General features: G+C 44.2%; 1 protein-coding gene across 1 annotated transcript; it reads left to right on the top strand.

The window, feature by feature from the left end:
- Window positions 1–5,132: 5,132 nt before the first annotated feature.
- LOC117964892 (epidermal growth factor-like protein 8) lies at window positions 5,133–14,527 on the top strand. The gene is made up of 10 exons (XM_059010866.1): window positions 5,133–5,250; window positions 7,215–7,304; window positions 8,199–8,358; window positions 10,213–10,329; window positions 10,627–10,739; window positions 11,125–11,223; window positions 12,928–13,065; window positions 13,282–13,349; window positions 13,609–13,771; window positions 14,003–14,527. The coding sequence occupies exons 3-10, from the start codon at window positions 8,276–8,278 to the stop codon at window positions 14,023–14,025; spliced, it is 804 nt and encodes a 267-aa protein (XP_058866849.1). The 5' UTR covers window positions 5,133–5,250; window positions 7,215–7,304; window positions 8,199–8,275; the 3' UTR covers window positions 14,026–14,527.
- Window positions 14,528–15,934: the final 1,407 nt, after the last annotated feature.

The raw sequence follows: 15,934 nt of genomic DNA, 5'->3' as shown, positions 1-15,934 counted from the left end.
CTACATGGCACAAGGCAGCCCCAGCTCAACGGAGGAAGCTGGTAGTCAACGAGGTGAAAAAGCAGGAGGAGAGGATGAGGTGCATAAAGGCCATTTCCCAGGCCAAGCAGGGAGAATGGATGAGATGGGAGACTGTGGAACAACACAAGATTGGCTGGCAAGACCTATGGTCAATGGATCAGAGCAGGATCAGTTTCCTCATCAGGTCAACATATGATGTTCTCCCATCATCACAGAACCTAAACATCTGGGTAGGAGAGGATCCCTCGTGCCCTTTGTGTTCACCACCTGCAACATTAAGGCACATTTTGACAGGATGTAAGGTGGCTCTTAGCCAAGGACGGTTTACTTGGTGCCATGACCAGGTGCTGCGATGTTAGCATTGGAAGACAAGCATAACATGACCAATAAGTTGCCACCTGTTCCATCAAAACATTACACACAAAAGACAACTTTCCTCCGCCCAGGAGAGCAACCACAAAGAAAAGGTGTTAAAACCAATCCTCGCCCAGGACAACTGGAAGCTGCTAGAGACTGGCAAATGCTGGCAGATGTTGGTCAATGGCTTATCTTTCCACCTGAGATTGCTACCACTAACCTTCGACAAGATATTATCTTGTGGTCTGGATCAGCACGCCTTGTTCACCTGGTAGAGTTAACAGTGCCATGGGAGGATGCTGTAGATGAGGCGTATGAGAGGAAGAAACTGCGGTATGCTTAACTAGCCACTGAAGCGGAACAGCGAGGATGGAGAGTCCAGGTTTACCCAGTGGAGGTGGGTTGTCAAGGATTTGTGGCACACTCTACAACCCAGTTTCTCAGAGACGTCGGATTCTGTGGCCAAGAGTTGCGTCGCACAGTGAAGAACTTATCTGAAGCAGCAGAGAGGAGCAGCAACTGGCTGTGGTTGAGACGGAAAGATTCTGGCTGGGGATCTCAAGCACAATAGAAAGAAAGAAACACTGATGTACGGGTAAGTAAGCTGGGCTGAGTTGAGTGGGGGACGGAGGGGGGTGATGCTGGGACGCCAGAATCACCGTCGAGCCCTCTTGAGGTGTCGTGGGCTAGTCAACGAAACACCGAGGATGGAAGGAGCCCACTTGAAGACACCAGAGATGTACCCTACTTAGCTCAATCCAGACGGTTGTCATGCTGATGCGCTGGGGAGACCGCACTGTGGTTGATCCCCGGAGCCAGCATCGCAGCCGTTGTGTGTGCTGATGCGCCAGGGAGGCAATAAGCTGATCCCTGGAGTCAGTATTACACTTTAGCCATCAATACCGGACAGAAGGATATCTACATCATCATATGGAAGGAAGCACAAATGGATGGAGACACATTAGTTTACTGTAAAGCTACGTCTTAGTTGGTGCTTATCTTATCGAGAGCCGAGTTCAAATCAGCATGAAGTTTTAACATCTACTCTCGTGTAATGGAAATCTTCAAACTGCCCCACCCAAGCACCTCCTGAGAGTGTTACACCTCTGAAGTTTACCTGGAGAACTGGAAAATGTATTTTCACGTTATCATTTTTTATCATTTTTTTTTTCAATACACTGATAAATCCCAGGAAATTGTAAATGAAATAAAACCCTTGGTCCTGAAGTAGCCCTTTAATTTGCGAGTTCAGTTTGTCTTTGAAGTCTGAGGGTCTGATTGTTTTTGGGGTTTGTAAGGACGGGAGGCGATTCTCAAACGCAGCAGCACTTCCTGTTTAAGAACAATGTCGTTTCCTGATATTGTTGTTCAGAAAAGTCTGAGATGACATCAGAGGTTATCCCAACATCCCGAGTGTGTGTCGGTGAGCCAAAAGAAGCATGTGTTTCCCTGTCACACTAACAAAGAGGAGGGGCTGGCTTCCTGCACTGACATCACGGGACCAAAGAGTCTAAGATTCACGTCTTAGATACGTGGGAAAAAATGTGCCAGAGACTGCGTGAGAACTAAAAGAGAAAAGAAAGGAAAATGTTATTTCTAAGGGCCTGCCCTGGACTGGAGGGAGCACCCTTTCTCTTAGGGGGGTGAGGGAGGGAGGGAACAGTTCAGTCTCCATGCCTCAAGCCTGTCCTGGACTGGAGGGAGCACCCTTTCTCTTAGGGGGCGAGAGAGCTTATTGAAACTTCAGAAAACTCTCAGAATCATGTTGGGTGCTGCTGTACACAACCATTATTTGTTTATATACTTTTTATCAATATATTTCATCAGAGAATTGAACTCAAATACAATTTTGTCTGGCTGTTATGTTGATATTTAGCAATGGGTAAGATGCAGTTTGAGATCACTAGACTGGACTGTACTTGAATTGCATTGTAAATGCAGTTTAAGATCGCTTGTCTAGACTGTACTAGAATTACATTTAACTGCAGTTTAAGATCACTAGACTGGACTGTACTAGAATTGCATTGTAACTGCAGTTTAAGATCACTAGACTAGACTGTACTGGAATTACATTGTAACTGCAGTTTGAGATCACTAGACTAGACTGTACTGGAATTACATTGTAACTGCAGTTTGAGATCACTAGACTAGACTGTACTTGAATTACATTGTAACTGCAGTTTGAGATCACTAGACTAGACTGTACTGGAATTACATTGTAACTGCAGTTTGAGATCACTAGACTAGACTGTACTAGAATTCCAGCAGTTTACAAAGTGACTAATACTTGAAGTGTTTATTTTCTGTGTGGTATCTTTAACATATCCTGCTTCTGAAGTTTTGATAAGCTATTATTTCCGACTTGCCATTCATATACAGCAGGGGGGTCCAATCCTGGTCCTGGAGGGCTGGTGACCCTCCTGGTTTTTGTTCCAACTGTACACAATTAATTAATTACATTTCACAAGTTTTTACAAAGAAGGATACGGACAACATGCCCCACATGTCGACCTGTTCCTATCCAGTTTTAATTAACTTTAGCATAACAGAGGCAGAAGTGTTAAAGGGAGTAGGAGCTCTTAAAATAAACAAATCCCCTGGGCCGGATGTGATCCTCCCAATAGTACTCAAAGAAATGAAAGAAGTTATTTACAAACCGCTAAACAAGATCATGCAACAGTCTCTTGACACAGGGGTTGTACCGACAGACTGGAGGATTGCAAACGTAATACCGATCCACAAAAAGGGAGACAAAACCGAACCAGGTAACTACAGACCAATAAGCCCGACTTCTATTATATATAAACTTATGGAAACTATAATAAGATCCAAAATTGAAAATTACCTATATGGTAACAATATCCTGGGAGACAGTCAGCATGGTTTTAGGAAAGGGAGATCGTGTCTAATTAACCTGCTTGATTTTTTTGAGAATGCAACAACGACAATGGATGATTGCAAAGCATACAACATGGTTTATTTAGATTTCCAGAAAGCTTTTGACAAAGTCCTGCACCTGCATAAAAGATTAATTCTCAAACTGAACACAGTAGGGATTCAAGGAAATGCATGCACATGGATTAGGGAGTGGTTAACATGTAGAAAACAGAAAGTACTGATTAGAGGAGAAACCTCAAAATGGAGCGAGGTAACCAGTGGAGTACCACAGGGATCAGTATTAGGTCCTCTGCTATTCCTAATCTACATTAATGATATAGATTCTGGTATAGTAAGCAAACTTGTTAAATTTGCAGATGACACAAAAATAGGAGGAGTGGCAAACACTGTTGCAGCAGCAAAGGTCATTCAAAATGATCTAGACAGCATTCAGAACTGGCAGACACATGGCAAATGACATTTAATAGAGAAAAGTGTAAAGTATTGCATGCAGGCAATACAAATGTGCATTATAAATATCATATGGGAGATACTGAAATTGAAGAAGGAATCTATGAAAAAGACCTAGGAGTTTATGTTGGCTAAGAAATGTCTTCATCTAGACAATGTGGGGAAGCTATAGAAAAAGGCCAACAAGATGCTCGGATATATTGTGAGAAGTGTTGAATTTAAATCAAGAGAAGTAATGTTAAAACTTTACAATGCATTAGTAAGACCTCACCTAGAATATTGTGCTCAGTTCTGGTCACCTCGTTACAAAAAGTATATTGCTGCTCTAGAAAGAGTGCAAAGAAGAGTGACTAGAATTATCCTGGGTTTAAAAGGCATGTCGTATGCAGACAGGCTAAAAGAATTGAATCTATTCAGTCTTGAACAAAGAAGACTACGCGGCGATCTGATTCAAACATTCAAAATCCTAAAAGGTATAGACAATGTTGACCCAGGGGACTTTTTTGACCTGAAAAAAGAAACAAGGACCAGGGGTCACAAATGGAGATTAGATAAAGGGGCATTCAGAACAGAAAATAGAAGACACTTTTTTACACAGAGAATTGTGAGGGTCTGGAACCAACTCCCCAGTAATGTTGTTGAAGCTGACACCCTGGGATCCTTCAAGAAGCTGCTTGATGAGATTCTGGGATCAATAAGCTACTAACAGCCAAACGAGCAAGATGGGCTGAATGGCCTCCTCTCGTTTGTAAACTTTCTTATGTTCTCAAAAACTAGGAGGGATACCGGCCCTCAAGGACCAGGATTGGACCGTCCTGATAATCAGGAACACAGTCACAATGTAATTCCAGTACAATCTAATCTAGTGATCTTAAACTGCAGTTACAATGTAATTATTATTTGTTTATTTATTATTATTTGTTTATTTAGCAGACGCCTTTATCCAAGGCGACTTACAGAGACTAGGGTGTGTGAACTATGCATCAGCTGCAGAGTCACTTACAATTACGTCTCACCCGAAAGACGGAGCACAAGGAGGTTAAGTGACTTGCTCAGGGTCACACAATGAGTCAGTGGCTGAGGTAGGATTTGAAACGGGAACCTCCTGGTTATAAGCCCGTTTCTTTAACCACTGGACCACACAGCCTCCTAATTCCTGTACAGTCTAGTCTAGAGATCTTAAACTGTAGTTAAAATGTAATTCAATACAACCATATTGCTAATATATACAATCCGTAACACTGTATTCATCTTAATGAAGAAAGTTCAAAGTTCTGATAAAATTGAATATATTTAAAATGAAAATTGTTTATTCTTTAAAAAACATGCTCGGTGCAATTCTCGTTTCCAACCACATGAGGGCGGCAATAGTATACACATTTCTTCAAAGGATTATAAAACAATAGACAGAGAGGACATACTATCGAAGCTTTTCAGACCGTCCTGGACCGTTTTTGTGTCGTGGTTTGAACTGTCCGACTGTTTTTTCGTGTTCCGAGCAAAAATCTAACAGGGACAGGAAGGGTGAGAATAGTCACAAAACCCTAATTCCGTCAGTATGAGGAATGCTATGCAAATTACGTACCTAATTAACATAACCGCCGTGCAAAAATCAAAAGGGTTGATGTGGTCGAGTAAAATGATTCTCCGTCTAAAATGGTTCCACCTGCTTCAGAGAGTTCTAATGAAGGTGGGAACCTCAATAAAACGGGTCTGCTGTGGGTGGGGTGGCGCTGTGACTATACTAGTGATGGAGCCCAATGTGCTGCTAGAGATTGCTGCGATTTTAGAGAATGAAAGGGATAATGTAGCTGCAGTGTTTAATTTTATGATGGAAACAACGTTCGGGATAAGAAATACTTAAGATACTCAGGTCAGAATGCGGGGTATTTTGTAATTGTGTTAAGAGCAGTTTAAGTAAACTTGCTTTCTAATAAATAAATAAATAAATAAATAAAGCAATACAAATCAGTCTGTAACTGCGTTTTGGCCGAATATGTAACTTATATTGTTTTAATTAATTTTGCGCAATATGTGATTTGACAGTAAAATCGTTTTTAGAACTTAATTCTGTAAATGATCCAGCGCTGTATTGCAGGTCAGTCCGTGGGAGAGAGCTAGCGAGGAATCGGGGTATTGTCATGGAAATGAAGGTTTTGAAAAGCTGACGGAAAAATAAATACAATCCTATTTACTGAATGTCAAGCTGAACCCTGCGGGGTTAATGTCATGTTTGAAAGTCACGACCTTTTAAACCCCAGCGACGCGCCGTGGTCTCAGGAGAATTCCCCGAGAGGATTACACACCGTGAACACTTTCCATCACCCACGGACACGGGCTTGTGGGGCCGCGGGCGAGCGGTTCATTAATAATACATCACAATGAGAATGTGCAAAGGGCTTTCGTTATTTCTTAAAATGTTTTGCTGGGGAGAGCACAGAGCAGAGAGAAAATGGGGAAGAGGGAGAGAGAGGGAGAGAGAGAGAGAGAGCATGAGAAGGAGGGAGAGAACGGCAGACAGAGGGAGGGGGTGAGGCTGTCCCTTGTACAAATAATGGATTTCCTATAGGAAAAAAAAAAAAAAGAATTTCCTTTGGTTAAAGAAATATCCAGTCTCAGATTTTTGAGAGAGAGAGAGAGAGAAGGGAGGACTACAGAGAGAAGGAGAGAGTGGGGAGAGAGAGGGAGATGGGAGGGGGAGAAAGGGTGCTTGAGGAGTGTAAAGAAAATCCCAATTTCTTTAGGATTTACTTCTCTGGTGGTCGGAAGGGCGGTCGGTCGACGTTACTTTGCTAAACTCTGCTCTTAGTAGTTTAGTCAGAGACAAAGCAGACACTCGTGAAAACTTTTTTTTTTTTTTAATAGAAATAACAATTATAACAATAATAATTTATTTTAAGTTTTATTATTACGTCGCCCAAGACAGCTCCGTGCCGGGTTTTTATTTATTTATTTTTTTGTTTTAATTGAAATTGTTCGTTCGTTTATCATTGAGATTAAATTTACTGTAATTTTTTATAGCTGTTAAAAAAACCCGATTATAATTAATTATTTAATTAGTTAAAAAAATAAAATAAAATAAAAAATAAACACAACCAGCTAAATACAATAAAGTTCGTTTATCATTGAGATTAAATTTACTGTAACTTTTATAGCATTTAAAAAAACCCGATTATAATTAATTATTAAAATAAAAATATAAAATAAACACAACCAGCTAAATACAATAAAGTTCTGTGAGGCACAAAAAAGACGTGAGGATTGTGAACTTATTATTATTATTATTATTATTATTATTATTATTATTATTATTATTATTATTATTATTATTATTATTATTATCGTAGTTGTTGTTTATGAAGTTAAATATAATATTTTGAAGAGGATACATTTTTGAACCATTGAAAACGTTTGTCAATTAATTTATTTTTATAGTTTCTTTTAGTATTTGTAAGAATAAAGAGTGGTTTTTTCATGATTTTTTGAAGCTGCGGGTGTCCTTCTGAACACCGTCACTGCAGAAGCACCTCCGCGTGTCCTCGTTTGGAAGTACTGCCGGTATCGCTTACTTCAGAAAGGTAAGACCGCTGCCCTGTGGGGTTGACATGTCCAGTCGACCCTGTCTCTATATCGGTTAATATATCCAGCGGATTCTGTCTCATATCAGTTAATCTGTTCCGCTGACTCTCTTATATGACGGTCATACCGATCGACAGAGAGACTGACACAGAGACAGACATAGATATGCACAAATTCCAAACGGAGACAGACACAAAACAGACTGAAATACACACAGTATAATATAGATATATACAGACAGATAGACACGTAGATAGATAGACAGACGGACAATAGATACGCTCAATATAATCCTACTTGACCATGTGGCTGTGCTGCACAAGTCTCCCTGTAAGCAAGAACAAGCAAACAATCATAAGGGAAAGATCCCTCTTTTCTTCCCAAAGGCTGTATTATATCAGTGGTAATACAGCCAACACTCAGAAGGGTGTCTGTCTGTTTGACTCAGTTTCTTCTAGTTTCTGTAACACTGATGGAGGCTCTAGCTGAAACGCTTGTCTGCTTGACTCAGTTTCTTCTAGTTTCAGTCACACTGATGAAGGCACTAGCTGAAACGCTTGTCTGTTTGACTCAGTTTCTTCTAGTTTCAGTCACACTGATGAAGGCTCTAGCTGAAACGCTTGTCTGCTTGACTCAGTTTCTTCTAGTTTCAGTCACACTGATGATGGCACTAGCTGAAACGCTTGTCTGCTTGACTCAGTTTCTTCTAGTTTCAGTCACACTGATGAAGGCACTAGCTGAAACGCTTGTCTGCTTGACTCAGTTTCTTCTAGTTTCAGTCACACTGATGAAGGCACTAGCTGAAACGCTTGTCTGCTTGACTCAGTTTCTTGTATGTTTGAGTTCAGCACTACAGCAAGCCAATGTATAATATTTTTGTTTTGTTATTTCAGAGAGAGCCTGTACTGTCGGACAGGCGCACAGACAGACAGTCAGACAGACGAACCTACTTTTCCATTTTAGCCGAGCAATGCTAAGCCTCTTGGGAGTATTTCTGTGGGCACCCCTTTGTGTAAGCCTCGGGGTCAAAGGTCATCTGCCTAAAACAGGAAGGTAAGTTTAACCAGGGTTACTAAAGGTTGTTGTTTTTTTCCAAAAAAAACAAAATGGTGCTATGGCAAGTGAATCAGTCCCGTGGTGTACAGTCTATTGACACTGCTATGGCAGGTGAATCAGTCCCATGGTGTACACCCTATTGGCAGTACTATGGCAGGTGAATCAGTCCTGCGGTGTACAGTCTATAGACAGTGCTATGGCAGGTGAATCAGTCCTGTGGTGTACAGTCTATTGACACTGCTATGGCAGGTGAATCAGTCCTGTGGTGTACAGTCTATAGACAGTGCTATGGCAGGTGAATCAGTCCCGTGGTGTACAGTCTATTGACACTGCTATGGCAGGTGAATCAGTCCCATGGTGTACACCCTATTGGCAGTACTATGGCAGGTGAATCAGTCCTGTGGTGTACAGTCTATAGACAGTGCTATGGCAGGTGAATCAGTCCTGTGGTGTACAGTCTATTGACACTGCTATGGCAGGTGAATCAGTCCCATGGTGTACACCCTATTGACAGTGCTATGGCAGGTGAATCAGTCCTGTGGTGTACAGTCTATAGACAGTGCTATGGCAGGTGAATCAGTCCTGTGGTGTACAGTATTGACACTGCTATGGCAGGTGAATCAGTCCTGTGGCGTACACTCTATTGACAGTGCTATGGCAAGTGAATCAGTCCTGTAGTGAAAAGTCTATTGACACTGCTATGGCAGGTGAATCAGTCCCATGGCGTACACTCTATTGACAGTGCTATGGCAAGTGAATCAGTCCTGTGGTGTACACTCTATTGACAGTGCTATGGCAGATGAATCAGTCCCGTGGTGTACACTGTATTGACAGTGCTATGGCAGGTGGTTCAGTCCCGTGGTGTACACTCTATTGACAGTGCTATGGCAGATGAATCAGTCCCGTGGTGTACACCCTATTGACAGTGCTATGGCAGGTGAATCAGTCCTGTGGCGTACACTCTATTGACAGTGCTATGGCAGGTGAATCAGTCCTGTGGCGTACACCCTATTGACAGTGCTATGGCAGGTGAATCAGTCCTGTGGCGTACACTCTATTGACAGTGCTATGGCAGGTGAATCAGTCCTGTGGCGTACACCCTATTGACAGTGCTATGGCAGGTGAATCAGTCCTGTGGCGTACACACTACTGACACTGTATGTTCACATTTGTATTCTCTGAGTTTAACACATGCAGTCACTCTGTCGCCCCACAGATATCTCGGCTGGCTTCCTGGGACACACATGTTGAGGTTTTGAAGTTTCCAGTCACTGGGACTGATTAGAGCAGCTCGCTCTTCTCTCTGGGCATTCAGTTGAAACTGAGAGGCCCACGTTTAGTTATTTTCATTTCCAAAAGATGTTGGTATTTTAACAAGCCTGATCTGTGTGTGTGTTTAATTGTGTGTGTGCATTTCTCTCTCTCACTCCCTCTCCCTGTGTCTGTTATCCTCAGGGTGTGCTCTCAACAGACTGTCAGGGAGGGTGCCTGTCTGACTGTGTCTCTCTCCGTTTCTCTCTCGGTCTCTCTCTCAGTCTCTCTCTGTGTCTGTGTTATCCTCAGGGTGTGCTCTCAGAAGACTGTCAGGGAGGGTGCCTGTCTGACTGTCTCTCTGTTTCTCTCTCGGTCTCTCTCTCAGTCTCTCTCTGTGTCTGTGTTATCCTCAGGGTGTGCTCTCAGAAGACTGTCAGGGAGGGTGCCTGTCTAACTCTCTCTCAGTCTCTCTCTGTGTCTGTGTTATCCTCAGGGTGTGCTCTCAGAAGACTGTCAGGGAGGGTGCCTGTCTGACTGTCTCTCCGTTTCTCTGTCGGTCTCTCTCTCAGTCTCTCTCTGTGTCTGTGTTATCCTCAGGGTGTGCTCTCAGAAGACTGTCAGGGTGCCCCTGGTTTACAATGAGAGCTCCGTTCAGCCCGTGTACAGGCCCTACCTGACCAGCTGCCCGGGACACAGGATCTGCAGCTCCTACCGGTCAGTGCTGCGGAGAGTCATCCTCATCATCATCACAACAATCATTAATATCAACAATTTGAATCAGCTGCTCCAAGTTACAGCTTGTTATCAGAAAAAGACATGCAGCTGTTAGACTTTAAGCTGCAATGTTTTCTGATTAAAGCAATTCAAAATTTAATTTAAAGATGTTCCTTTCTCTGCTTTTAACTGCGCTGTACTTGTCCACTCGTACTTCTCCCACGCTGTCGCCTCACTCCAGCTGATGTCATCCCCACCTGTTTCTCTCTGACCTCTGACCCTTGCTGTGTCTTGCAGGACGTCCTACAGAGTGTCTTTCCGTCAGGTTCACAAAGAGGTTCTGCAGACTAGTGCCATCTGCTGTCCTGGCTGGAGAAAGCGCTCCCCTCACTCACTCAGCTGTGATATAGGCAAGTACCACATAGCCACAAGAACGCCCTAATAAAGACTTACCATAGTAAAAGAAGTATGATAAAGCAGTGAGAGCATGGTAAAGCATAGCAAAGTGTAATAAAGCACAGCACAGTGTAGTAAAATATAGTAAAGCACAGTGAAAGCATGGTAAAGTGTAGTAAAGCACAGTGAAAGCATGGTAAAGTGTAATGAAGCACAGTGAAAGCATGGTAAAGTGTAGTAAAGCACAGTGAAAGCATGGTAAAGTGTAATGAAACGCAGTGAAAGCATGGTAAAGTCTAATGAAGCACAGTGAAAGCATGGTAAAGCTCGTCCCTGTACCAGGGGAGACGCTCAGGACCTTGTCAATCAGGTATTCTAACTCCTGCCCTCGCTTCCCAGCTCAGTGTCCCAGGCCATGTCTCAATGCAGGGGTGTGTGGCAGGCAGCCGGGGCTCTGCTCCTGTAAACCGGGCTGGACTGGGAACTACTGCCAAACTGGTGAGCTCCTACCAACCAGCTGGCTGTCATTTCACATACATCTATCTGTGCATCTCCCTGTGTCTCTGTGTCTGTCCATCTCCCTGTGTGTCCATATGTCTTTGTATAGTTTTGCATATATCTCAAGAACAGTATGAAACATGCTCAGGACATTTTTAGCATGTTATTGAGAGTATCAGAACGTGTGTGTGTGTGGAGGCTCTCTGACCACCTGTCTGTCCGTCTGTCACACTTACATTTTTACAACATTATTATTATTATTATTATTATTTGTTTATTTAGCAGACGCCTTTATCTAAGGCGACTTACAGAGACTAGGGTGTGTGAACTATGCATCAGCTGCAGAGTCACTTACAATTACGTCTCACCCGAAAGATGGAGCACAAGGAGGTGAAGTGACTTGCTCAGGGTCACACAGTGAGTCAGGAGTGAGCCGGGATTTGAACTGGGGACCTCCTGGTTACAAGCCCTTTTCTTTAACCACTGGATCCCAAAGTGTCTTCTACATGTATCTAGAGAACTGTTTATGCAATTGTGAGAAATTCTCCCCCCTCTCACACTGCCCTTTTTTTCCCTTTCAATCCCCCATCCCCTTTCTTAGATGTGAACTAGTGCTTCTCTCCTCTCTCAGATGTGAACAAGTGTCTCTCTCTTCTCTCAGATGTGAACGAGATCTGTGTCGCTCCCCTCTCTCCGATGTGAACGAGTGCCTCTCTCCTCTAGATGTGAACGAGTGCCTCTCTCCCCTCTCTCAGATGTGAACGAGTGCCTCTCTCCTCTCCTCTCAGATGTGAACGAGTGCCTCTCTCCTCTCAGATGTGAATGAGTGCCTCTCTCCTCAGATGTGAACGAGTGCCTCTCTCCCCTCTCTCCGATGTGAACGAGTGCCTCTCCCCTCTCTCAGATGTGAACGAGTGCCTCTCTCCTCTCCTCTCAGATGTGAACGAGTGCCTCTCTCCTCTCCTCTCAGATGCGAACGAGTGTCTCTCTCCTCTCTGCTCCTGCGTTCAGATCTGTCGCTCCCCTCTCTCCTTTCCTCTCAGATGTGAACGAGTGCCTCTCTCCTCAGATGTGAACGAGTGCCTCTCTCCCCTCTCTCCGATGTGAACGAGTGCCTCTCCCCTCTCTCAGATGTGAACGAGTGCCTCTCTCCTCTCCTCTCAGATGTGAACGAGTGCCTCTGTCCTCTCCTCTCAGATGCGAACGAGTGCCTCTCTCCTCTCCTCTCAGATGTGAACGAGTGCCTCTCACCCCTCTCCTCTTTCTCAGATGTGAACGAGTGCCTCTCTCCCCTCTCTCAGATGGGAACGAGTGCCTCTCTCAGATGTGAACGAGTGCCTCTCTCCCCTCTCAGATGTGAACGAGTGTCTCTCGCCTCCTGCGTTCAGATCTGTGTTGCTCCCCTCTCTCCTCTCCTCTCAGATGTGAACGAGTGCCTCTCTCCCCTCTCTCAGATGTGAACGAGTGCCTCTCCTCTCAGATGTGAACGAGTGCCTCTCTCCTCTCAGATTTGAACGAGTGCCTCTCTCCTCTCAGATGTGAACAAGTGTCTCTTTCCTCTCCTCTCAGATGTGAACGAGTGCCTCTCTCCTCTCAGATGTGAACGAGTGTCTCTCTCCTCTCTGCTCCTGCGTTCAGATCTGTGTCGCTCCCCTCTCTCCTCTCCTCTCAGATGTGAACGAGTGCCTCTCTCCCCTCTCTCAGATGTGAACGAGTGCCTCTCTCCTCTCCGCTCCTGCGCTCAGATCTGTGTCAACACTCCCGGAAGCTTTGTCTGCTTTTGTCACCATGGTTACCACCTGAGGCCTGATGGGAAATCATGTGAAAGAGTGGAGGCCGCGGGTAAGAGACGAGGGCGAGCAAGAGAACGATCGCGAGCGAGTCGAGGCCATTCGAGACCTCACTGCTCGCCCAGGTCATAGCGGCTGACTGATGAATTTGAAATGAAAAGAGAAGGGAATTTGAATTACACTGATCTAGTATGAAGTGAATTTGAATTGCACTGATAATGTCTGAAATGAAATTGAATTCTGTTTTCTGACTTTTGATTTGTTGAAGACCCTGTGTCTGGAGAGCTGAGAGAAGAGGTGAAGACTCTGAGGAGTAAAATAGAGAATCTGGAGAGGGTGAGAGCAGAGCTCATTGTAACATACACTGCACTGAACTGCACACCAACACCAAGTCAAACTCATCTCCTTCTCCACCTTTCTCTCTCCATCTCCATCTCCCCTCTCCTCCTCCCATCTCATCCATAACTATAAAACACTCACTTGTGATGAATTCAGAACTACTAAAATAGACTTTTCAATGACAAACACACTCATACCCACCCCTCTCCCCCCTCTCCATGGACTCTATTTTACTCTCTCCTCTCCCTCTCTCCAGCGTGTGGAGCGAGCTGTCTCTCTGGTCTCTCGTCTCGTGCCGGTCAGCTTGGAGGAGCTGAGAGACGATGACATCACTGCGTTCTGGGAGAGGCTGCAGGAGCTGGACCGCATCGAGTCTCTGAGTGAACAGATCCTGCTGCTGGAGGAGAGGCTGCCCAGCTGTGAGTGAGAGACTGAGACTGCAGCACAATATGCACTGAGACACACATACTGACACACACTAACACACACTGAGACACTGATACACACTAACATACACTGAGACACTGACACACGAGACTGAGACACATACTGACACTGAGACACGCACACAAACGTCTCTCTTTGCTGTGTGATTGTGGTGTCACTTGGTACGGACGTTCTTCCTGGCAGCGCTTTATTTTGTTTTTCAGGTTCCTGCAAAGAGAATCGATGACACACCCAAGATTTCAGCCGTGCACTTTGACCTCTGCACAGACACAACTGGGACAAAACTGGATGTCAAATACACACACAGACATGCAGACAGTCTACACTACACACACTACACTGCACACGCAGAAACACACTGACACACACTACACTGCACGCAGAAACACACAGACTACACTACACATGCAGAAACACACTGACAGTCTACACTACACATGCAGAAACACACAGACTACACTGCACACGCAGAAACACACTGACACACAGTCTACACTACACATGCATAAACACACTGACAATCTTATACATGCAGAAACACACTGACACAATGAGACACACACTGTGTTCTCCGAGGATTTCAATCGGTGCTACTGTATTTAAATTTGCATGCAGCTAAACCATGCTGGAAAACAATGTGTACCAACAATAATGATTTTAAAAAAATGTAAATATATATTTGTGTCTATTTATATTTCATATGATAATAAAGTAATTTTAAATCCTTTTCTTCATTGTAACTTTTTTACATTCTGGCATTGTTTTAAAACTGCCCCTACAGGATAGACTGTGTCTTTACACGCTGGGGGAGGGTGTCATGTCCATACAGCCCAGTTAGACAGGGGCTGCAGGGCAGGATTTAAACTGCGTTACACTGCCTTTACAAGCAGGGATGTGACTAGAACCCTGAAATTCTTAAATGGCAACATACGTGGTTTGTAGGATGTCTCTTATATACACTAATCCGTGGGGTGTCAGGTGTGTGTTATATACACTAATCTGCAGTGTGTCGGGGGTGTGTGTTATATACAGTAATCCGTGGGGTGTCAGGTGTGTGTTATATACACTAATCCGCGGGGTGTCAGGTGTGTGTTATATACACTAATCCGCGGGGTGTCGGGTGTGTGTTATTTACACTAATCTGTGGGGTGTCAGGTGTGTGTATACACTAATCCGCGGGGTGTCAGGTGTGTGTTATATACACTAATCCGCGGGGTGTCAGGTGTGTGTTATATACACTAATCTGCAGTGTGTCGGGGGTGTGTGTTATATACAGTAATCCGCGGGGTGTCAGGTGTGTGTTATATACACTAATCTGCAGTGTGTCGGGGGTGTGTGTTATATACACTAATCCGCGGGGTGTCAGGTGTGTGTTATATACACTAATCTGCAGTGTGTCGGGTGTGTGTTATATACACTAATCCGCGGGGTGTCGGGTGTGTGTTATATACACTAATCCACGGTGTGTCGCGTGTGTGTTATATACACTAATCCGCGGGGTGTCGGGTGTGTGTATACACTAATCCGCGGGGTGTCGGGTGTGTGTATATTATTATTATTATTATTATTTATTTCTTAGCAGACGCCCTTATCCAGGGCGACTTACAATTGTTACAAGATATCACATTATACATTATACAGATATCACATTATTTTTACATACAATTACCCATTTATACAGTTGGGTTTTTACTGGAGCAATCTAGGTAAAGTACCTTGCTCAAGGGTACAACAGCAGTGTCCCCCACTGGGGATTGAACCCACAACCTTCCGGTCAAGAGTCCAGATCCCTAACCACTACTCCACACTGCTGCCCTGTATACACTAATCCGTGTGGTGTCGGGTGTGTTATATACACTAATCCGCGGGGTGTCGGGTGTGTGTTATTTACACTAATCCGCGGGGTGTCGGGTGTGTGTTATTTACACTAATCCGCGGGGTGTCGGGTGTGTGTTCTTTACACTAATCCGCAGTGTGTCGGGTGTGTGTTCTTTACACTAATCCGCGGGGTGTCGGGTGTGTGTTCTTTACACTAATCCGCGGGGTGTCGGGTGTGTGTTATATACACTAATCCGCGGGGTGTCGGGTGTGTGTTATTTACACTAATCCGCGGGGTGTCGGGTGCGTGTTCTTTA

This window comes from Acipenser ruthenus, chromosome 41 (genome assembly GCF_902713425.1).
Source record: "Acipenser ruthenus chromosome 41, fAciRut3.2 maternal haplotype, whole genome shotgun sequence".
In the NCBI taxonomy this organism is placed as follows: domain Eukaryota; kingdom Metazoa; phylum Chordata; class Actinopteri; order Acipenseriformes; family Acipenseridae; genus Acipenser; species Acipenser ruthenus.
The sequence above is the reverse complement of the archived record's forward strand: the minus strand, read 5'-3'. Positions and strand labels throughout refer to the sequence as shown.